Source organism: Bombina bombina, chromosome 7, assembly GCF_027579735.1.
Source record: "Bombina bombina isolate aBomBom1 chromosome 7, aBomBom1.pri, whole genome shotgun sequence".
NCBI lineage: Eukaryota > Metazoa > Chordata > Amphibia > Anura > Bombinatoridae > Bombina > Bombina bombina.
Window position 1 is genome coordinate 134,115,501 of NC_069505.1, and position 25,020 is coordinate 134,140,520.

At 39.1% G+C, this 25,020-nt stretch overlaps 1 protein-coding gene across 1 annotated transcript in view; it reads right to left on the reverse strand.

Annotated features, from left to right (window-relative positions):
* Window positions 1–25,020, reverse strand: part of LOC128636274 (cytoskeleton-associated protein 5-A) — an 825,907-nt gene that overhangs the window by 709,083 nt on the left and 91,804 nt on the right. The window contains exon 3 of the mRNA XM_053689308.1: window positions 24,391–24,581. Coding sequence (XP_053545283.1) covers window positions 24,391–24,581 — 191 coding nt within the window. The remainder of the gene's footprint in view (window positions 1–24,390; window positions 24,582–25,020) is intronic.

The following is a 25,020-nucleotide window of genomic DNA, read 5'->3' on the forward strand; positions in this document are numbered from 1 at the left end:
GGAAGTGCCACAAACTGGTAATGCTTGTCCAGAAAAGCGAACCTTAGGAACTGATGATGTTCCTTGTGGATAGGAATATGTAGGTACGCATCCTTTAAATCCACGGTAGTCATAAATTGATTTTCCTGGATAGAAGGTAGGATCGTTCGAATAGTTTCCATTTTGAACGATGGTACCCTGAGAAATTTGTTTAGGATCTTTAGATCCAAAATTGGTCTGAATGTTCCCTCTTTTTTGGGAACTATGAACAGATTGGAATAAAATCCCATTCCTTGTTCTCTTATTGGAACTGGATGTATCACTCCCATCTTTAACAGGTCTTCTACACAATGTAAGAATGCCTGTCTCTTTATTTGGTTTGAAGATAATTGAGACCTGTGGAACCTTCCCCTTGGGGGTAGTTCCTTCAATTCCAGGAGATAACCTTGAGAAACTATTTCTAGCGCCCAAGGATCCTGAACATCTCTTGCCCAAGCCTGAGCAAAGAGAGAAAGTCTGCCCCCCACTAGATCCGGTCCCGGATCGGGGGCTATCCCTTCATGCTGTTTTGGTAGCAGTGGTAGGCTTCTTGGCCTGCTTACCCTTGTTCCAGCCTTGCATTAGTTTCCAGCCTGGTTTGGGTTGTGAAGTATTACCCTCTTGCTTAGAGGATACAGAATTAGAGACTGGTCCGTTTCTGCGAAAGGGACGAAAATTAGGCTTATTATTAGCCTTAAAAGACCTATCCTGTGGGAGGGCGTGGCCCTTTCCCCCAGTGATGTCTGAAATAATCTCTTTCAAATCAGGTCCAAATAATGTTTTACCTTTGAAAGGAATGTTAAGCAATTTTGTCTTGGAAGACACATCCGCTGACCAAGACTTTAGCCAAAGCACTCTGCACGCCACGACAGCAAACCCTGAATTTTTCGCCGCTAATCTAGCTAATTGCAAAGCGGCATCTAAAACAAAAGAGTTAGCCAATTTAAGTGCTTGAACTCTGTCCATAACCTCCTCATACAAAGATTCTTTACTGAGCGATTTTTCTAGTTCCTCGAACCAGAAACACGCTGCCGTAGTGACAGGAACAATGCATGAAATTGGTTGTAGAAGGTAACCTTGCTGTACAAAAATCTTTTTAAGCAAACCCTCTAATTTCTTATCCATAGGATCTTTGAAAGCACAACTATCTTCGATAGGAATAGTAGTGCGTTTGTTTAGAGTAGAAACCGCCCCCTCGACCTTGGGGACTGTCTGCCATAAGTCCTTTCTGGGGTCGACTATAGGAAATAATTTCTTAAATATAGGGGGGGGAACAAAAGGTATGCCGGGCCTTTCCCACTCTTTATTTACTATGTCCGCCACCCGCTTGGGTATAGGAAAAGCGTCGGGGGGCACCGGAACCTCTAGGAAGTTGTCCATCTTACATAATTTCTCTGGAATGACCAAATTGTCACAATCATCCAGAGTGGATAATACCTCCTTAAGCAGGATGCGGAGATGTTCCAACTTAAATTTAAACGTAATCACATCAGGTTCAGCTTGTTGAGAAATGTTCCCTGAATCAGTAATTTCTCCCTCAGACAAAACCTCCCTGGCCCCATCAGACTGGTTTAGGGGCCCTTCAGAACCATTATTATCAGCGTCGTCATGCTCTTCAGTATCTAAAACAGAGCAGTCACGCTTACGCTGATAAGTGTGCATTTTGGCTAAAATGTTTTTGACAGAATTATCCATTACAGCCGTTAATTGTTGCATAGTAAGGAGTATTGGCGCGCTAGATGTACTAGGGGCCTCCTGAGTGGGCAAGACTCGTGTAGACGAAGGAGGGAATGATGCAGTACCATGCTTACTCCCCTCACTTGAGGAATCATCTTGGGCATCATTGTCATTGTCACATAAATCACATTTATTTAAATGAGAAGGAACTCTGGCTTCCCCACATTCAGAACACAATCTATCTGGTAGTTCAGACATGTTAAACAGGCATAAACTTGATAAAGTACAAAAAACGTTTTAAAATAAAACCGTTACTGTCACTTTAAATTTTAAACTGAACACACTTTAATACTGCAATTGCGAAAAAATATGAAGGAATTGTTCAAAATTCACCAAAATTTCACCACAGTGTCTTAAAGCCTTAAAAGTATTGCACACCAAATTTGGAAGCTTTAACCCTTAAAATAACGGAACCGGAGCCGTTTTTAACTTTAACCCCTTTACAGTCCCTGGTATCTGCTTTGCTGAGACCCAACCAAGCCCAAAGGGGAATACGATACCAAATGACGCCTTCAGAAAGTCTTTTCTATGTATCAGAGCTCCTCACACATGCGACTGCATGTCATGCCTCTCAAAAACAAGTGCGCAACACCGGCGCGAAAATGAGGCTCTGCCTATGATTTGGGAAAGCCCCTAAAGAGAAAGGTGTCTAAAAAAGTGCCTGCCGATATAATCTTATCAAAATACCCAGATTAAATGATTCCTCAAGGCTAAATATGTGTTAATAATGAATCGATTTAGCCCAGAAAAAGTCTACAGTCTTAATAAGCCCTTGTGAAGCCCTTATTTACAATCTTAATAAACATGGCTTACCGGATCCCATAGGGAAAATGACAGCTTCCAGCATTACATCGTCTTGTTAGAATGTGTCATACCTCAAGCAGCAAGAGACTGCTCACTGTTCCCCCAACTGAAGTTAATTGCTCTCAACAGTCCTGTGTGGAACAGCCATGGATTTTAGTAACGGTTGCTAAAATCATTTTCCTCATACAAACAGAAATCTTCATCTCTTTTCTGTTTCTGAGTAAATAGTACATACCAGCACTATTTTAAAATAACAAACTCTTGATTGAATAATAAAAACTACAGTTAAACACTAAAAAACTCTAAGCCATCTCCGTGGAGATGTTGCCTGTACAACGGCAAAGAGAATGACTGGGGTAGGCGGAGCCTATGAGGGATCATGTGACCAGCTTTGCTGGGCTCTTTGCCATTTCCTGTTGGGGAAGAGAATATCCCACAAGTAAGGATAACGCCGTGGACCGGACACACCTATGTTGGAGAAAAATTGATTATTCAAATGCATTATCCCAAATAATGAAACTGACTGTCTGAAATAAGGAATATTGAACATCCTGAATCAAGGCAAATAAATGTTTAAACACAAATATTTAGAACTTTATATAAAGTGCCCAACCATAGCTTAGAGTGTCACAGAAAATAAGACTTACTTAAACCAGGACACTCATCTACATGTAGTAGAAAGCCAAACCAGTACTGAAACGAGAATCAGTAGAGGTAATGGTATATATAAGAGTATATCGTCGATCTGAAAAGGGAGGTAAGAGATGAATCTCTACGACCGATAACAGAGAACCTATGAAATAAACCCCGTAGAAGGAGAACATTGAATTCAAATAGGCAATACTCTCTTCACATCCCTCTGACATTCACTGCACGCCGAGAGGAAAAACCGGGCTCCAACCTGCTGCGGAGCGCATATCAACGTAGAATCTAGCACAAACTTACTTCACCACCAAAGTTTGTAAAACTGATTTGTGGGTGTGGTGAGGGGTGTATTTATAGGCATTTTGAGGTTTGGGAAACTTTGCCCCTCCTGGTAGGAATGTATATCCCATACGTCACTAGCTTATATATATATATATATATATAATATATTTGGTCTTATTGTGGCTGAATAAGAGGTTATTCCAAGCCAGGCATATAAAATGGCTGTTGAATTAATAAAAAATACAATTCCTTGTGTTTAAATTGAAGTTATATAGAACCATTTGTGGGCTAAATAGCTTAATTATATTTCCCTGAAAGTTATCTCAGATTTATGGAGACTTAGTAAGATTTGTTTTAAGTATATTGTTATTTTGTTTAACTAAGCAGGGTTAAATTAGCAGTCCATATTCTGGTATTTTCATTGTGATATTTTAACAAGCGACTCATTGTGAATAAGGTTAATTTTTAGAGGTGCATTTTATGATCTGCTTTGTGTAGAATAATTGTAACAAAATAAGCATGTATAATTGGTTCATAATCTAGTTTCTACATAAATATATTTCAAGGTGTCTATAAAAAGGTAACTAATCTAGAATTAAGGAATAAATATTGATTTTAATATATTGTTGATACATATATACATTTTATTGGTTGTCGATTGGTGAGATAATATATACAACATTTTATTGAAGGTTACTGCTAAGATAAAATAAGTATGTAACCTAGTCATATACCAACAAATAATTCCTGCCGTTATGAGGGTAAAGTCTGGTCACACCAAATATTGATTTGATTTAAAAAGGGACATGATACTCAAATGTTGAAGCACTTAAAAGTGATGCAGCAGAGCTGTGAAAAACAGACTAGAAAAACAATTTATATCTTACCCGATAAATTCCCCTGTTTCATGGTGATGAGTCCACGATCCATTACTCCTGTGAAACAATTTTTATGCCACTAGGAGACAAAGATTCCCAAACCTCAGCTCTATATAAACCCTCACACCTCTATAGTAATCAGCCTGACGAATAGCCAAGCTGACAGAGGTGAGAATGAAAAAGAGCAAAATAGAGGAAATGTGTAAAAAGTATGTGCCAAAAAATTAAAATATAAAATCTTATCACCATGAAAGAAAGGAATTTCTCAAGTTAGATATAAAATTATGTTTTCTTTCATATAGGTGATGAGTTCACAAACCATTACTACTGGGAACTAAAACCCAAGTGGTGTCAGAGGCCACGAGCAATGTATGAAAAAAGGGAGAATTTAGTAAAAGTATGCAAGGATGACCATATAGCTGCCTTGCAAATTAATTCCACAGAAGCCTCAATTCTAGAATGCCCAGGAAATGGCTACAGAACAAGAGCAGAGATACATTTATGTTGAGTTCAACCCGCTTCTACATAAGCCATACGAATTTATTGCTTAATCTGAGAAGTCAGAGCAACAGTAGATGACTTCTGCCCCTTGTGCTCACCTGAAAAATGAATAATCAAATAAAGAGTATGTCCGAAATCTAGAAACCTCAAGATATGTCAAAGCTATGACAACATTGAAGTTATAAATAAGTCTCAGAAGAATTCTTAGGATCAGAACAAATAGAATGAACTACAAGTTCCCTACTGAAATCATCAGAAGAAGCAACTTAAGGCAGACAATATAAAGAAGTTCTCAAAACAGCTTTATCCGTATGAAAAACAAGATGAGGAACAGAAGAAACTGCAGATAACTCAGACAGACATTCTTCTAGCAGATGAAATAGTCAAAAGAAATAAAGCTTACCAGAAAATAAGCTTTTAGATCTACCTTATGCATAGGTATAAGAGGAGGAAACTGCAAAACCAAAATTAAAAACAAAGGCAAATTTAAATTCCAAGGAGGAGAGAAAGGTAAAATTTAGGGCTGCAACTATTATTTTCATAACCGATTAATCGGCAGATTATTTTTTCGATTAATGGACTAATCTGATAAAGAAAATTATTCCTGTATTTAAAAAAGACTTCACATACCGAGTGTTACAAATATAAAACTTCAAACTTTACATTAACACAACGGTTTGTCCAATTTGTAAGCAGCAGAGCACAATTTTATAATGAAACAAAACCAAACTTTTTGAAAAGAGAGAGAGCTAGAAATAAGTAGACTATCACTGGTTATAACATTCTGTTAGGAACTTTGCATTAAAATGCAAAAATGTCAACATAACCACATGCTCCTGGGCTGAAGCTGGCTCTTTTTGCAGCTATTTTGCCTGCAGCAGAGAAGAGGCGCTCAGATGGTGTTGAGGTGCCCGAGATGCATAAAAACATAATTTATGTAAGAACTTACCTGATAAATTCATTTCTTTCATATTGGCAAGAGTCCATGAGCTATTGACATATGGGAAATATAATCCTACCAGGAGGGGCAAAGTTTCCCAAACCTCAAAATCTTTCTGTGAAATAAAACATAGAGCGGAGATTTGTCCTTTCAAGGAACTTGCAGACAAACCCTTATCCAAACCATCCTGAAGGAACTATAAAATTTTAAGAATTTTAAAAGAATGCCAGGGGAATTTATGAGAACACCACCATGAAATGTAAGTCTTCCAAACTGTATAATAAATCTCTTTCTAGAGACAGATTTACAAGCTTGCAACATAGTATTAATCACTGAGTCAGAGAAACCTCTATGACTTAGAACTAAGCGTTCAATTTCCATACTTTCAAATTTAAGGATTTGAGATCCTGATGGAAAAACGGACCTTGAGATAGTAGGTCCGGCCTTAACGGAAGTGGCCAAGGCGGGCAACTGGACATCCGAACCAGATCCGCATACCAATGTGTGGCCATGCAGATCACTCTTGGAAGGAGAACTAGAGGCGGGAAGATGTAAGCAGGATGATAACACCAAGGCAGCGCATCCACTGCTTCCACCTGAACATCCCTGGACCTGGACAGGTATCTGGGAAGTTTCTTGTTTAGATGAGAGGCCATGAGATCTCTCTCTGGAAGACCCCACATCCGAACAATCTGAGAAAACACATCTGGATGGAGACCCCACTCCCCTGGATGTAAAGTCTGGCGGCTGAGATAATCCGCCTCCCAATTGTCTACACCTGGGATATGCACTGCAGAGATTAGACAGGAGCTGGATTCTGCACAAGGAAGTATACAAGATACTGCTTTCATAGCTTGGGGACTGTGAGTCCCACCCTGATGATTGACATAAGCCACAGTTGTGATATTGTCTGTCTGAAAACAAATGAACGGTTCTCTCTTTAGCAGAGGCCAGAACTGAAAATTGCACGGAGTTCTAAAATATTTATTGGTAATCTCGCCTCTTGAGATTTCCAAACCCTTTGTGCTGCCAGAGATCCCCAAACAGCTCTCCAACCTGAAAGACTCGCATCTGTTGTGATCACAGTCCAGGTTGGTCGAACAAAAGAAGCCCCTTTAACCAAACGATGGTGATCTATCCACCATGTCAGAGTGTCGTATATTGGGATTCAAGGATATTAATGGAGATATTTTTGTATAATCCCTGCACCATTGATTCAGCATACAAAGCTGTAGAGGTCTCATGTGAAAACGAGCAAAGGGGATCGCGTCCGATGCTGCAGTCATGAGACCTAAAACTTCCATGCACATAGCCACTGAAGGGAATGACAGACTGAAGGTGCCAGCATGCTGCGACCAATTTTAAACGTCTCTGGTCTGTTAGAGACAGAGTCATGGACACTGAATCTATCTGGAAGCCTAAAAAGGTGACCCTTGTCTGAGGAATCAAGAAACTTTTTGGTAAATTGATCCTCCAACCATGTTTCTGAAGAAACACTAGTTGATTCGTGTGACATTCTGCAGTACGTAAAGACTGAGCTAGTACCAAGATATCGTCCAAATAAGGAAACACTGCAATACCCTGTTCTCTGATTACAGATAGTAGGGCACCCAGAACCTTTGAAAAGATTCTTGGAGCTGTTGCTAGGCCAAATGGAAGAGCAACAAATTGGTAATGCTCGTCTAGAAAAGAGAATCTCAGAAACTGATAGTGTTCTGGATGAATCGGAATATGAAGGTATGCATCCAGCAAGTCTATTGTGGACATATAATGTCCTCGCTAAACAAAAGGCAGAATAGTCCTTATAGTCACCATCTTGAAAGTTGGTACTCTTACATAACGATTCAAAATTTTCAGATCAAGAACTGGTCTGAATAAATTTTCTTTCTTTGGTACAATGAATAGGTTTGAATAAAACCCCAAACCTTGTTCCTGAGGAGGAACTGGCATGATTACCCCTGAAGACTCCAGGTCTGAAACACTTCAGAAAAGCCTGAGATTTTACTGGATTTACAGGGATACGCAAGAGAAAAAAATCTTCTCACAGGAGGTCTTACTCTGAATCCTATTCGATACCCTTGAGAGACAATGCTCTGAATCCAATGATTTTGGACAGATTTTATCCAAAAATCCTTGAAAAACCTTAATCTGCCCCCTACCAGCTGAGCTGGAATGAGGGCCGCACCTTCATGTGGACTTAGGTTTCCTAAATGGCTTGAATTTATTCCAATTTGAGGAAGGCTTCCAATTGGAAGCAGATTCCTTGGAGGGAGGATTGAGTTTGTTCCTTATTCTGACGAAAGGAACGAAAAAGGTTAGAAGCCTTAGATTTACCCTTAGGTTTTTTTATCCTGAGGCAGAAAAACTCCCTTCCCTCAGTGACAGTTGAAATAATAGAATCATATCAGCATATCAAGATTTAAGCCACAAAGCTCTTCTAGCTAATACAGCTAAAGACATGGATCTAACATCAATTGTGATAATGTAAAAAATGGCATCACAAATAAAATGATTAGCATGTTGCAGTAAGCAAATAATGCTAGATATGTCAGAATCCAATTCTTGTTGCGCTAAATTCTCCGACCAGAAAGTTGATGCAGCCGCAACATGAGCCAAAGAAATAGCAGGTCTGAGAAGATGACCTGAATATAAATAGGCCTTCCTTAGATAAGATTCAAGCTTCCTATCTAAAGGATCCTTAAAGGAAGTACTATCTTCCATAGGAATAGTGGTAAGTTTAGCAAGAGTAGAAATAGCCCCATCAACTTTGGTGATTTTTTCCCCAAAAACTATAGATTTTGCTGGTAAAGGATAAAAAAAAAAGTAAACCTTGAAGAAGGAATAAAAATAGTACCTGGCTTATTCCATTCCCTAGAAATCATATCAGAAATAGCCTCAGGAATAGGAAAAACCCCTGGAGAAACCACAGGAGGTTTAAAAACAGCATTTAAACGTTTATTAGACTGAACGTCAATAGGACTGGTTACCTCAATATCCAAAGTAATTAACACTTCTTTTAATAAAGAACGCATATACTCTATTTTAAATAAATAAGTAGATTTGTCAGTGTCAATGTCTGAGGAAGGATCTTCTGTCTCAGATCCTCATCAGAAAATGATAAATTATTAAGTTGTTGGTCATTTGAAATTTCATCAGCTAAATGAGAAGTTTTAAAAAGACCTTTTACGTTTATTAGAAGGTGGAAATGCAGACAAAGCCTTCAGAATAGAATCAGAAACAAATTCTTTAAAGTTTACAGGTATATCATGCACATTAGAAGTTGAAGGAACTGCAACTGGCATTGTACTATTACTGATGGAAACACTATATGCATGTAAAAGTTTATCAGGACAACTATTACAAATGACATTCGGTGAAATAATTTCTAGAATTTTACAACAAATGCACTTAGTTTTGGTAGAACCTTTGTCAGGCAGCAATGTTCCAGCAGAAACTTCTGAGACAGGATCAGATTGGGACATCTTGCACAATGTGAGAAAAAACATAAAAGCAAAATTATCTATTTCTTTATATGACAGTTTCAGGAATGGGAAAAAATGCAATAGCATAGGCCTCCGATAGAGAAAAAAAGCAAGAGGCAAACATACAAGGGGTATTGAAATAATGAAAAAAAACTTGGCGCCAAGTATGACGCACAACGTAATTTAAGCTTTTTTTGGAGTAAAAAATAATCACTAATGACGCTGCCGTGTGAAAGGTCTCGGCGTCACGTATGACGCCGGAAATGACTAAGTTGCGTCAAACTTATTTTTTCACGCCAAAAATATTTTCGCGCCAAGATATACGCAATAAAGTTTAGCATTTGACGCACCCGCGGGCCTAATACCCGCAATTGCAAGAAGTAGTCAATTGAAATAAAGACTAAAACCCCAGGTAAGAAACAAATTTAAAAATGTTTATATTCCCCAAATATGAAACAGACAGTCTGCAGAAGGAAATTCATGAACCCGACTCATGGCAAATATAAGTACAATACATATATTTAGAACTTTATATAAATACATAAAGTGCCAAACCATAGCTGAGAGTGTCTTAAGTAATGAAAACATACTTACCAAAAGACACCCATCCACATATAGCAGATAGCCAAACCAGTACAAAAACTGTTATTAGTAGAGGTAATGGTAAATTGAGAGTATATCGTCGATCTGAAAAGGGAGGTAGGAGATGAATCTCTACGACCGATAACAGAGAACCTATGAAATAGACCCCCGTTAGGGAAATCATCTTATTCAAATAAATGATACTCCCTTCACTTCCCTCTGGCATTTGCTGTACTCAGAGGAATCGGGCTTCAACAATGCTGAGAGGCGCATATCAACGTAGAAATCTTAGCACAAACTGACTTCACCACCTCCATAGGAGGCAAAGTTTGTAAAACTGAATTGTGGGTGTGGTGAGGGGTGTATTTATAGGCATTTTGAGGTTTGGGAAACTTTGCCCCTCCTGCTAGGATTGTATATCCCATATGTCACTAGCTCATGGACTCTTGCCAATTACATGAAAGAAATGGGTTTTGCCAAAGTGGGATATTTAGCACCACCAATGCAAAGCGATTTCTTCCTTGGCATGGGGCCTCTCAATACAGTAAACCTGGACTTTATTCTAACAAAAATATGTTAAACTTCTATATGCAATGGTAAATAGCCAGCTATAAGGTTAGGGAAAAAATATCTAGTCTACTCTTAAAATAACAGATATATACTTAGAGGTTGAATCTGGTACAAATCCTAATTTATTATAAATAAAAAAACAACAAGGCCATCACTATATCATGCAAAGCATAGTGCCAAATCACCTGATTTAATATAAACAATCAAAATGAAGACTCCTATTTCTGGGTTGCACATAAGCCAGGAATAGTTGTAAACTTAAAAAGAAACTTATACTATTCTGAAAAAGTGAAAAGTAAATGTCTGTACCCGTAATTTAGGTTAAAGGGACATTGAACCCACATTTATTATTTCATGATTCAGATAGAGCAGGCAATTTTAAGCAACTTTCTAATTTACTCCTATTTTTCTTCATTCTCTTGCTATCTTTATTTAAAAATTATGAAAGTAAATCTTAGCAGCCAGCCCATTTTAGGTTCAGCGCCATGGATAACGCTTGCTTATTGGAGGCTGACATTTACCCACCAATAAAGCAAGCATAACCCAGGTTCTTAACCAAAAATGGGCCGGCTCCTATGCATCACATTCCTGCTTTTTAAATAAAGATAGCAAGAGAACGAAGAAAAATTGATACTAGGAGTAAATTAGAAAGTTGCTTAAAATTGCATGCTTTATCTGAATCATTAAGCAAAAAATTTGCGTTTAGTGTCCCTTTAAGGACACAAACATGAAACACAATACCATGTGCAGGAGTTCATCAGAGTGAAGCATCTGATGCTGTGTGTAAACCAACTAATCGATGAGATTCGTTGACAACTCTTTTCATAATCGATTATTTCGATTAGTTGTTGCAGCTCTAGTAAAATTGCAGGCTTTATACTAGATAATGCCAGAACAAAACTATGCACATCAGAAAGATTAGAAATTATCCTGTAAGGGGGAAAAAAAAAAAAATTGAGGGCAGAAATTTGGATTTCTAACCACTAACTGCAGACACCTTCTGAAGTATATCCTGCATGAATCCACAAACATTAGGATAGAATCTAAATGTCTTCTAGAAAAGAAACCCTCTAAGCTGGATATGGAGATAGTTAGGATCCCTTAAACACTGCATCCAAATGAAAGACGAAAAACTGTGGACGTCTAAGAATGCCAACCAGAGCAAGCAAAGGAAATCCTAGTGGATAAGGATGTGCAGGTATAGATCCTAATAGAAATTGCTTTCACATTGAGACCAAGTAACCTTATAATACAATTTAATGTGAAAAAAAGTCAAAGGGAATGTCACTAATGGATAGATCGCTAAGGGTGCCGATTTGTCGTATATATTCAATTTAACTCATGTTTTAGTACCCTTAGTGGGTAAAAGGTACGTGGAGAATACTCACACTGCACTTATGAGTTGAAAGAAGTTGCACCTCAAAAATAAAAAGGAATACCTTTACACCAATTTCAAATATTTGTATTAGTGTTAATATCTTTTATACTACATTTATTTCATCTTTAACGAAAATGAAGCCAACATTCACACTGGGTTAAAAATCACTTAAGTTGTACCATTTAATTTTGCAAAATATACGAGGTTAAGATTAAGCTATTCCCCGAGTGGCTAAAACTCCTATAGCGGGAGTTTAAATTAATTTTATCTTTCCATGTTAGTTTATATCCTGACAATGCACCGGTTATAATTAACCAAAACGTAAGTTAGGGTAGATAAATATAGCTACATGTATCGGAGCCAAGTCGCTCTAGATTTTAAATAAATACCTCAGGTCATTTTACCAATACATCAAAAATTACGAATACGGCTTCCCCCGGGGGGAATCATGGCCCGAGGCAACGCAGTCATTGGAGGAAGCCGGATCCGCCATTTTGGAGCCGCGAAGAGGGCTTGCGACAGGCGGAGGAAGCAATGCAGCAGCTGTCAGGATTAAAAAGGCAAGTATTTGAAGAAAACAAGTGAAATGTCAATTTTGATGAATTAAAGTGCCCGATTCATCAAAATTGACCTTCACTTTAACCCCTTAACGACTGAGGACGTGCAGGGTACGTCCTCAGAAAAAAGGCAGTTAATGCCTGAGAACGTACCCTGCACGTCCTCAGTGTGGAAAGCAGCTGGAAGCGATCCTGCTCGCTTCCAGCTGCTTTCCGGTTATTGCAGTGATGCCTCGATATGGAGGCATCCTGCAATAACCTTTTTAAGTAATCCGGTGCAGAGAGAGCCACTCTGTGGCCCTCTCTGCACCGGAGATCGGTTGCTCCCTGTGTTGGTGGGTGGGAGCCGGACCGGGAGGCGGGTGGCGGCCATCGATGGCCCTGTGGATGTGAAGGGGGGCGGGAGCGGGTGGGAACCGCTACACTGCAGAAAATGTGCAAATAAAAAAGATAAAAAAAAGTGAAAATTAAAATAATCAGCAAGGTGGTGGGGGTTTGTCTATGGGGGGTGGGGGGGGGGGGAAGCTACACTACAGAAAAAAAAAAACAAAGAAAAAAAACATAATTTATGCTTACCTGATAAATTCCTTTCTTCTGTTGTGTGATCAGTCCACGGGTCATCATTACTTCTGGGATATTATCTGCTCCCCTACAGGAAGTGCAAGAGGATTCACCCAGCAGAGTTGCTATATAGCTCCTCCCCTCTACGTCACCTCCAGTCATTCGACCAAAGACCAACGAGAAAGGAGAAGCCAAGGGTGTAGTGGTGACTGGAGTATAATTTAAAAAATATTTACCTGCCTTAAAAAACAGGGCGGGCCGTGGACTGATCACACAACAGAAGAAAGGAATTTATCAGGTAAGCATAAATTATGTTTTATTCTGTTATGTGTGATCAGTCCACGGGTCATCATTACTTCTGGGATACCAATACCAAAGCAAAAGTACACGGATGACGGGAGGGATAGGCAGGCTCATTATACAGAAGGAACCACTGCCTGAAGAACCTTTCTCCCAAAAATAGCCTCCGAAGAAGCAAAAGTGTCAAATTTGTAAAATTTGGAAAAAGTATGAAGCGAAGACCAAGTTGCAGCCTTGCAAATCTGTTCAACAGAGGCCTCATTCTTAAAGGCCCAAGTGGAAGCCACAGCTCTAGTGGAATGAGCTGTAATTCTTTCAGGAGGCTGCTGTCCAGCAGTCTCATAGGCTAAACGTATTATGCTACGAAGCCAAAAAGAGAGAGAGGTAGCAGAAGCTTTTTGACCTCTCCTCTGTCCAGAATAAACGACAAACAGGGAAGAAGTTTGGTGAAAATCTTTAGTTGCCTGCAAGTAGAACTTGAGGGCACGAACTACATCCAGATTGTGTAGAAGACGTTCCTTCTTTGAAGAAGGATTTGGACACAAGGATGGAACAACAATCTCTTGATTGATATTCCTGTTAGTGACTACCTTAGGTAAGAACCCAGGTTTAGTACGCAGAACTACCTTGTCTGAGTGAAAGATCAGATAAGGAGAATCACAATGTAGGGCTGATAACTCAGAGACTCTTCGAGCCGAGGAAATAGCCATTAAAAATAGAACTTTCCAAGATAACAATTTTATATCAATGGAATGAAGGGGTTCAAACGGAACACCCTGTAAAACGTTAAGAACTAAGTTTAAACTCCATGGCGGAGCAACAGTTTTAAACACAGGCTTGATCCTAGCTAAAGCCTGACAAAAGGCCTGGATGTCTGAATTTTCTGACAGACGCCTGTGTAACAAGATGGACAGAGCTGAGATCTGTCCCTTTAATGAGCTAGCCGATAAACCCTTTTCTAAACCTTCTTGTAGAAAAGACAATATCCTAGGAATCCTAACCTTACTCCAGGAGTAATCTTTGGATTCACACCAGTATAGGTATTTACGCCATATTTTATGGTAAATCTTTCTGGTAACAGGCTTCCTAGCCTGTATCAGGGTATCAATAACCGACTCAGAAAAACCACGTTTTGATAAAATCAAGCGTTCAATTTCCAAGCAGTCAGCTTCAGAGAAGTTAGACTTTGATGTTTGAATGGACCCTGAATCAGAAGGTCCTGTCTTAGAGGTAGAGACCAAGGCGGACAGGATGACATGTCCACTAGATCTGCATACCAAGTCCTGCGCGGCCATGCAGGCGCTATTAGAATCACTGATGCTCTCTCCTGTTTGATTTTGGCAATCAATCGAGGAAGCAGCGGGAAGGGTGGAAACACATAAGCCATCCTGAAGTTCCAAGGTGCTGTCAAAGCATCTATCAGAACCGCTCCCGGATCCCTGGATCTGGATCCGTAGCGAGGAAGTTTGGCGTTCTGGCGAGACGCCATGAGATCTATCTCTGGTTTGCCCCAACGTCGAAGTATTTGGGCAAAGACCTCCGGATGAAGTTCCCACTCCCCCGGATGAAGAGTCTGGCGACTCAAGAAATCCGCCTCCCAGTTCTCCACTCCCGGGATGTGGATTGCTGACAGGTGGCAAGAGTGAGACTCTGCCCAGCGAATTATCTTTGATACTTCTATCATTGCTAGGGAGCTTCTTGTCCCTCCCTGATGGTTGATGTAAGCTACAGTCGTGATGTTGTCCGACTGAAACCTGATGAACCCCCGAGTCTTTAACTGGGGCCAAGCTAGAAGGGCATTGAGAACTGCTCTCAATTCCAGAATGTTTATTGGCAGGAGACTTTCCTCCTGACTCCATTGTCCCTGAGCCTTCAGAGAATTCCAGACAGCGCCCCAACCTAGAAGGCTGGCGTCTGTTGTTACAATTGTCCAGTCCGGCCTGCTGAACGGCATCCCCCTGGACAGATGTGGCCGAGAAAGCCACCATAGAAGAGAGTTTCTGGTCTCTTGATCCAGATTCAGAGTGGGGGACAAATCTGAGTAATCCCCATTCCACTGACTCAGCATGCACAATTGCAGCGGTCTGAGATGTAGGCGTGCAAAGGGTACTATGTCCATTGCTGCTACCATTAAGCCGATCACCTCCATGCATTGAGCTACTGACGGGAGTTGAATGGAATGAAGGACACGGCATGCATTTAGAAGCTTTGTTAATCTGTCTTCTGTCAGATAAATCTTCATTTCTACAGAATCTATAAGAGTCCCCAAGAATGGAACTCTTGTGAGAGGCAAGAGAGAACTCTTCTTTTCGTTCACTTTCCATCCATGCGACCTTAGAAATGCCAGAACTAACTCTGTATGAGACTTGGCAGTTTGAAAGCTTGAAGCTTGTATCAGAATGTCGTCTAGGTACGGAGCTACCGAAATTCCTCGCGGTCTCAGAACCGCTAGAAGGGCACCCAGAACCTTTGTGAAGATTCTTGGAGCCGTAGCCAATCCGAATGGAAGGGCTACAAACTGGTAATGCCTGTCTAAGAAGGCAAACCTTAGATACCGGTAATGATCTTTGTGAATCGGTATGTGAAGGTAAGCATCCTTTAAATCCACTGTGGTCATGTACTGACCCTTTTGGATCATGGGTAAGATTGTCCGAATAGTTTCCATTTTGAACGATGGAACTCTTAGGAATTTGTTTAGGATCTTTAAATCCAAGATTGGCCTGAAAGTTCCCTCTTTTTTGGGAACCACAAACAGGTTTGAGTAAAACCCTTGTCCTTGTTCCGACCGCGGAACCGGATGGATCACTCCCATTAATAATAGATCTTGTACACAGCGTAGAAACGCGTCTTTCTTTATTTGGTTTGTTGACAACCTTGACAGATGAAATCTCCCTCTTGGGGGAGATAATTTGAAGTCTAGAAGGTATCCCTGAGATATGATCTCTAGCGCCCAGGGATCCTGGACATCTCTTGCCCAAGCCTGGGCGAAGAGAGAGAGTCTGCCCCCCACTAGATCCGGTCCCGGATCGGGGGCCCTCGGTTCATGCTGTCTTAGGGGCAGCAGCAGGTTTTCTGGCCTGCTTGCCCTTATTCCAGGACTGGTTAGGTTTCCAGCCTTGTCTGTAACGAGCAACAGCTCCTTCCTGTTTTGGTGCAGTGGAGGTTGATGCTGCACCTGCTTTGAAATTCCGAAAGGGACGAAAATTAGACTGTCTAGCCTTAGCTTTGGCTTTGTCTTGCGGTAGAGCGTGGCCCTTACCTCCTGTAATGTCAGCGATAATTTCTTTCAAACCGGGCCCAAATAAAGTTTGTCCCTTGAAAGGTATATTAAGTAATTTGGACTTAGAAGTTACATCAGCCGACCAGGATTTTAGCCACAGCGCCCTACGTGCCTGAATGGCGAATCCTGAATTCTTAGCCGTAAGTTTGGTTAAATGTACTGCGGCCTCCGAAATGAATGAATTAGCTAGTTTAAGGACTCTAAGCCTGTCCGTAATGTCGTCCAGCGTAGCGGAACTAAGGTTCTCTTCCAGAGACTCAATCCAAAATGCTGCCGCAGCCGTAATCGGCGCGATGCATGCAAGGGGTTGCAATATAAAACCTTGTTGAACAAACATTTTCTTAAGGTAACCCTCTAATTTTTTATCCATAGGATCTGAAAAAGCACAGCTATCCTCCACCGGGATAGTGGTGCGCTTAGCTAAAGTAGAAACTGCTCCCTCCACCTTAGGGACCGTTTGCCATAAGTCCCGTGTGGTAGCGTCTATTGGAAACATCTTTCTAAATATTGGAGGGGGTGAGAACGGCACACCGGGTCTATCCCACTCCTTAGTAACAATTTCAGTTAATCTCTTAGGTATAGGAAAAACGTCAGTACTCGCCGGTACCGCAAAGTATTTATCCAACCTACACATTTTCTCTGGTATTGCAACAGTGTTACAATCGTTAAGAGCCGCTAAGACCTCCCCTAGTAATACACGGAGGTTTTCCAATTTAAATTTAAAATTTGAAATATCTGAATCCAATCTGCTTGGATCAGAACCGTCACCTAAAGAATGAAGCTCTCCGTCCTCATGCTCTGCAAGCTGTGACGCAGTATCAGACATGGCCCTAGAATTATCAGCGCACTCTGTTCTCACCCCAGAGTGATCACGCTTGCCTCTTAGTTCTGGTAACTTAGCCAAAACTTCAGTCATAACAGTAGCCATATCTTGTAATGTTATCTGTAATGGCTGCCCAGATGTACTAGGCGCCATAATATCACGCACCTCCCGGGCGGGAGACGCAGGTACTGACACGTGAGGCGAGTTAGACGGCATAACTCTCCCCTCGCTGTTTGGTGAAATTTGTTCAATTTGTACAGATTGGCTTTTATTTAAAGTAGCATCAATACAGTTAGTACATAAATTTCTATTGGGCTCCACCTTGGCATTGGAACAAATGACACAGGTATCTTCCTCTGAATCAGACATGTTTAACACTAGCAATAAACATGCAACTTGGTTACAATCTTATTTAACAAAAACGTACTGTGCCTCAAAGAAGCACTAAACGATTAAATGACAGTTGAAATAATGAACTGAAAAACAGTTATAGCATCACTCTTTAAAAACAACACAACTTGTTAGCAAAGGTTTGTTCCCATTAGTAAAGTAACACTAATTAAATTTTAAACATAAAATTCACAGAGCAACGTTTTAAAACACAGTCACTACATAAGTCTCACAGCTCTGCTGAGAGAATCTACCTCCCTTCAAAGAAGTTTGAAGACCCCTGAGTTCTGTTAGAGATGAACCGGATCATGCAGAAAATACAAGAGTAACTGACTGGAAATTTTTGATGCGTAGCAAAGAGCGCCAAAAACGGCCCCTCCCCCTCACACACAGCAGTGAGAGAGAAACGAAACTGTCATAATCAAAACAAGCAAACTGCCAAGTGGAAAAATAATGCCCAAATATTTATTCACTCAGTACCTCAGAAATGCAAACGATTCTACATTCCAGCAAAAACGTTTAACATGAATTAAATACCTATTAAAAGGTTTAATGTACTTTTACAGAGTAATTCCGGTGAAATACCATCCCCAGAATACTGAAGTGTAGAGTATACATACATGTCATTATAACGGTATGGCAGGATTTTCTCATCAATTCCATTCAGAAAATAAAAACTGCTACATACCTCAATGCAGATTCAACTGCCCGCTGTCCCCTGATCTGAAGCTTTTACCTCCCTCAGATGGCCGAGAAACAGCAATATGATCTTAACTACTCCGGTTAAAATCATAAGAAAAAACTCTGGTAGATTCTTCTTCAAACTCTGCCAGAGAAGTAATAACACGCTCCGGTGCTATTGTAAAATAACAAACATTTGATTGAAGTTATAAAAACTAAGTATAATCACCATAGTCCTCTCACACCTCCTATCTAGTCTTTGGGTGCAAGAGAATGACTGGGGGTGACGTAGAGGGGAGGAGCTATATAGCAACTCTGCTGGGTGAATCCTCTTGCACTTCCTGTAGGGGAGCAGATAATATCCCAGAAGTAATGATGACCCGTGGACTGATCACACATAACAGAAGAAAAGCACTTTTTATTGTAAACTGGGTACTGGCAGACAGCTGCCAGTACCCAAGATGGCCCCCAATAAGGCAGAGGGGAGGGTTAGAGAGCGGTTTTAGGGGGGATCAGGGAGGTTGGGGGCTAAGGAGGGGATCCTACACAGTAGCATATGTAAATATGCTTAAAAAAAAAATCATTTTTTTTTTTAAAACCCTTTTATTTTAGTACTGGCAGACTTTCTGCCAGTACTTAAGATGGCGGGGACAATTGTGGGGTGGGGGAGGGAAGGGAGCTGTTTGGGAGGGATCAGGGGGTGGGATGTGTCAGATGGGAGGCTGATCTCTACACTAAAGCTAAAATTAACCCTGCAAGCTCACTACAAACTCCCTAATTAACCCTTTCACTGCTAGCCATAATACACGTGTGAGGCGCAACAGGATTTAGTGGCCTTCTAATTACCAGAAAGCAACGCCAAAGTCATATATGTCTGCTATTTCTGAACAAAGGGGATCCCAGACAAGCATTTACAACCATTTGTGCCATAATTGCACAAGCTGTTTGTAAATGATTTCAGTGAGAAACCTAAAATTGTGAAAAATTTTACGTTTTTTTTAATTTGATCGCATTTGGCGGTGAAATGGTGGCATGAAATATACCAAAATGTGCCTAGATCAATACTTGGGGTTGTCTACTACACTAAAGCTAAAATTAACCCTACAAGCTCCCTAAAAGCTCCCTAATTAACCCCTTAACTGCTGGGCATGATACACTTGTGGTGCGCAGTGGCATTTAGCGGCCTTCTAATTACCAAAAAGCAACGCCAAAGCCATATATGTGTGCTATTTCTGAACAAAGGGGATCCCAGAGAAGAATTTACAACCATTTATGCCATAATTGCACAAGTTGTTTGTAAATAATTTCAGTGAGAAACCTAAAGTTTGTGAAAAAATTTGTGAAAAAGTGAACAATTTTATGTATTTGATCGCATTTGGCGGTGAAATGGTGGTATGAAATATACCAAAATTGGCCTAGATCAATACTTTGGGATGTCTACTAAAAAAAAATATATAAATGTCAAGGGATATTCAGGTATTCCTGAAAGATATCAGTGTTCTAATGTAACTAGCGCTAATTTTGGAAAAAAATGGTTTGGAAATAGCAAAGTGCTACTTGTATTTATGGCCCTATAACTTGCAAAAAAAGCAAAGAACATGTAAACATTGGGTATTTCTAAACTCAGGACAAAATTTAGAAACTATTTAGCATGGGTGTTTTTTGGTGGTTTTAGATATGCAACAGATTTTGGGGGTCAAAGTTAGAAAAAGTGTGTTTTTTTCCCATTTTTCCTCATATTTTATCATTTTTTTTATAGTAAATTATAAGATATGATGAAAATAATGGTATCTTTAGAAAGTCCATTTAATGGCGAGAAAAACGGTATATAATATGTGTGGGTACAGTAAATGAGTAAGAAGAAAATTACAGCTAAACACAAACACCGCAAAAATGTAAAAATAGCCTTGGTCCCAAACGGATAGAAAATGGAAAAGTGCTCTGGTCACTAAGGGGTTAAACTCTGGTATATTAGCAAAATTGAAAACGGTACAACTTAAGTGATTTTAACCCAGTGTGAATGTTGGTTTAATGGATTTAATTCATATTAAAGATGAAATGTAGTATGAAAGATATTAACACTAAAATAAATATTTGAAATTGGAGTAACGGTATTCTTTTTTTGGAGGTGCAACCCCTCTCTTTTTGCAACACAAGTGTATTGTGAACCTTATAATACAGTCTAGAATTTTTAAGCCAACAATAAGAAAATGACCCTTATTTCTTGGCATAAAGATAAAGTTCAGCCCTGAGACAAAAACAGGGACAACCAAAACAATGTCCATCAGCCCTTGACACAAAAGATAAAAGCAGCCACCTTAACAGGAGTCTCCTTTAAAAACAAGCAGCCATAGCTGCATCATGGGACTCTTCCCAAAGCAGTTCAGGTCAGCTGAATAATTAGGAGGAATCTGCTTCTTACACAAAAGAAAGAAAAGCCTAATCTCCTGAAAGGAATGAATCAGAAAGTCCCGATTTACTTTATACTGAAATGAATAAAAATTTATGCCAAAAAAAAAAAAAAGTCAATCACATCAAGTTTTATATAAGAAGCAGCACACACATTGGGGGGGGGGGGGGATGATCTCCGGGGTAGACCAGCACACTTTATGAAAAAATGGGAGCCCTACATACAGTCTCTAGACAACCCCCTGCAAGTACAACTAATTTACCAGATTAGAAACCTGGAATACATTTTGAATGCTCAGTTGAGGGGCGAGTGGCAAATAGACCTGGCTCACGATAGACACACACACAGTCATTGCTTTTCGAGTAACACACTGGTGAAATGTGATTTAATGGCACCCTAGGGGAGAAAGTCGAGGTAGCTGTATTAGATTTATATAGAATTGACTGTATTGGCACTTTTACAATACAACTGTTTTATGCGCTAAGTAAACTATGACAGTGAGGAGTAGGGAGGGCATCGGCTGTTAGGCTAAGGCTCGGGAAGGTTTTTGTGTTTTTATTTCCTATATGGTTTTTTACTCTTCTCTCTCCCCTCTTTCTCCTTTGTCCCGTTTTTGTTGTACTAGATTTAATAAAAATTTGAGGATATATTTAGACAACTATAACAGCATGAACGCATCCAGAGACTAGATAACAATTGAGACTGTTGGATATGTATCAGCCCATGCAATGCTATTGAGATCTCTCTCAATGTATGTTTGAAGGTTGTTATGTACGATGTCTTTGTATAAAGAAAAAAAAGAAAAGAAGAAAAAAAAGAAAAAAAGAAAAAAAAGAAAGAAAAAAGAAAAAACGAAAAAACGAAAAGAAACGAAAAGAAACGAAAAGAAACGAAAAAACGAAAAGAAACGAAAAAACGAAAAGAAACGAAAAGAAACGAAAAGAAACGAAAAGAAACGAAAAGAAACGAAAAGAAACGAAAAGAAACGAAAAGAAACGAAAAGAAACGAAAAGAAACGAAAAGAAACGAAAAGAAACGAAAAGAAACGAAAAGAAACGAAAAGAAACGAAACGAAAAGAAACGAAAAGAAACGAAAAGAAACGAAACGAAACGAAACGAAACGAAACGAAACGAAAAGAAACGAAAAGAAACGAAAAGAAACGAAACGAAACGAAACGAAACGAAAAGAAACGAAAAGAAACGAAACGAAACGAAAAGAAACGAAAAGAAACGAAACGAAACGAAACGAAACGAAAAGAAACGAAAAGAAACGAAAAGAAACGAAAAGAAACGAAAAGAAACGAAAAGAAACGAAAAGAAACGAAAAGAAACGAAAAGAAACGAAAAGAAACGAAAAGAAACGAAAAGAAACCAAAGAAACCAAAGAAACCAAAGAAACCAAAGAAACCAAAGAAACCAAAGAAACCAAAGAAACCAAAGAAACCAAAGAAACCAAAGAAACCAAAGAAACAAAAGAAAGCAACACACACAAAACACTTTTATACTATACAATATGTACAAATTCAGTATGACATTTGGCCTGTTAGACAAGCACTATATAAATAAAGTGGTAAAAGGCTTATAAAAAAAAAAAACAGGGACTGTATTTACTAAAATACTAACAAAGTGTAAAACCACTTAGTATGAAACAATTAAAAATATTTCTGGAAATAAAAAAAAAAAAAACACAGTGTAGTGTTTTGCTACACTGAAAACTGTAAAAGTCCTGTAAGACTTTTACAGTAGGTAGAATTTAAACATGCAGCGTACAATGTATATACATACATAGGCATAGAAATAGTGTACACTAATAACATAGGACATAAAAGATCTACAATATATAACATAAGAATTGTATTTAAAGTGAAAGTTAACCATAGCATTTTTGAAATGCTAGGGTTGACTGTTGAAACAAATAAAGGGCACTTTCATTCATGAAGTATAAGATACTTCATGCAGAAAGTGCCTTTATTCTTTCAACTGCTTGCCATTCTTAGCTGCTACAGCAACCCACGGCAAAAAAATATTTCCCTAAGAGGTGGCATTTTTACCTCTTAGCAAATAGCCGTGTGATAAATCCAGCTCCCATGGGCGCCAAACCAGATTTACCGCATGGCTATTGGCTAATAGGTGAAAACGTCACCTCTTAACAAAAAACATTAACAGTAACAGTTTCAAGCATGTCCTGGGGTAAAAGCCAAATAAGTACACAGGAAGTTTTCTGCACTAAAGATCAAAAAATAATCTTATCCTTTTTAAATAAACTTAATGCTGAATTCTCCAATATGTCCCTCATGGCAAAATCAGTACTGAAGAGGGGAACTCCAGGGTCCTAACAAGGGAAACCTAAAATAAAATAATCTTGCACCTCTTCATTCTTCACCAACCTTCAGCGGAGGCAAAGACAAGACTGATTACTATTGAGGTAATTGCGGATTCTTATCACCTATATTAAAGAAATATCACCTGAAAATCTATGTAAAAAAGGAAGATATTTTACCTCATAAGTTTCTCAGTGGCCACATGCCATTAATAAAAAGGGATTTTCAGCAACCAGTCAGGATGCAAGTCCCAGGACTTGCAAAGGAGTGTGCATCTGGCATATGCAGGCCCAGTTAAGTTATATTCCTATTCAGATCACAGTAAAGCAAAGCAAAGCATGACCTTAGCACTGCTCATGGGCTATTTCATTTCAACCTGCAGCTGGACAGTAGCTGAAGGATAACTTCACTAAGCACTTACTATTGTAAAATAAAGCCATTTTGACAGATGGCAAACATTTTCTTGTCAGCTTTTTAAAAAGTTATACTGAATCACTTTCAAGTGATTCAGCATATAAGTAATATGTCCTTTTTCAATTTAACTTTTATTCACTCACTCTGCATGTTAATTGATAAAAATAAAACTTAACATTTCTATTTTTGAAAGCATTCTTACTTTATAGCATTTTTTTGCACAGTACTGTTAGACAGACATACACTGAAAGTCAGGCACTCTTGCAAACACACAGATTAAAAGCAAACAGGAAGAGTTTGTCACAGCATTTGTCATGGGTCCCTAACTTACAGCCACACAATGCATGCCTTCAGCCAAACAGACTAAGGTACAACAAGGGTGACAAGCCTTTTGTAATTTCCCTAAACAGAATATGAAAAAATATATATATAATTTATTATGTATGTTATATATCAAATCAGTTAATTTAAAAAACAAAAAAAAACACATTTCCCCAATACAGATGCTATGTAGTGAATTAGATAACTCATGGATGTACAACATCTGTGTTCCTAGCCACCATACTTATATACATTTTATTATTAATACACCTCATCTATAAGAAATCGAGCCCAAGTTACTTCTAGAGCAGGGGTAGACAAATCTGTTTAAAATTTAGGAGCTAGACAGTGGTACATCTATATAGATATATGGAGAATAACCCAAAGTTAGGAGCCAGGGTTAAAATTCTAGGAGCCAGTGGCTTCGCTGGCTCCTAGGTTTGTCGAGCCCTGTTATAGAGTACCAAAACCAAAAATGCACCTAAAGCTATTTTTTTGGTCAACATTATACGTACTTTCCTGCAACGTGTGCATTTTCTACAAAGACAAGAGCAGCTTCCAAGCCTTTCAATTGGGCAACAGCATTGGATTCCGTAACAAACTTCTTGATCAGACCCAGATATTTAGACCATTCCGGGCTTTTCTCATCTAGTTTCTGGAAGAGCTTCATAGCTTCCTCGTACCCATTTAGCCTTGCTTTCCATACCTAAAGAGAGATCAAAATCATTAACAGCACACATATAAGCTATATCTCACTGAGGCAAGAAACCAGCTACAAAGTTGTTAAAGTTTAAAATGTAAAATTACGTATTTAACCATAAAAGTTATTTTTCCTTAGATCTGGGTTAGGCAGTTCTTGCCAATATACACTTTGTTGAGCACACCACTGGAGATATAGGCATCCCTAGTAATCTAGGGAAGTACAAATAAGTTGACTAAACAGAATGCACCCATAAGAAGAAAAAAAATCAGCAGCAAGAATATGCATTGTAAGATCAGATCTAGAAAAAACATTGTTTTAAAACATTTTATAAATGCCTTTCAAAACAGCCACAGATACTAAGAAATTTAAAAAAAAAAAAAAAATACTAACCAGTTAATGAATGCAAAATTGCTATTGAATTAAAATGTACTGGGGAAGAATA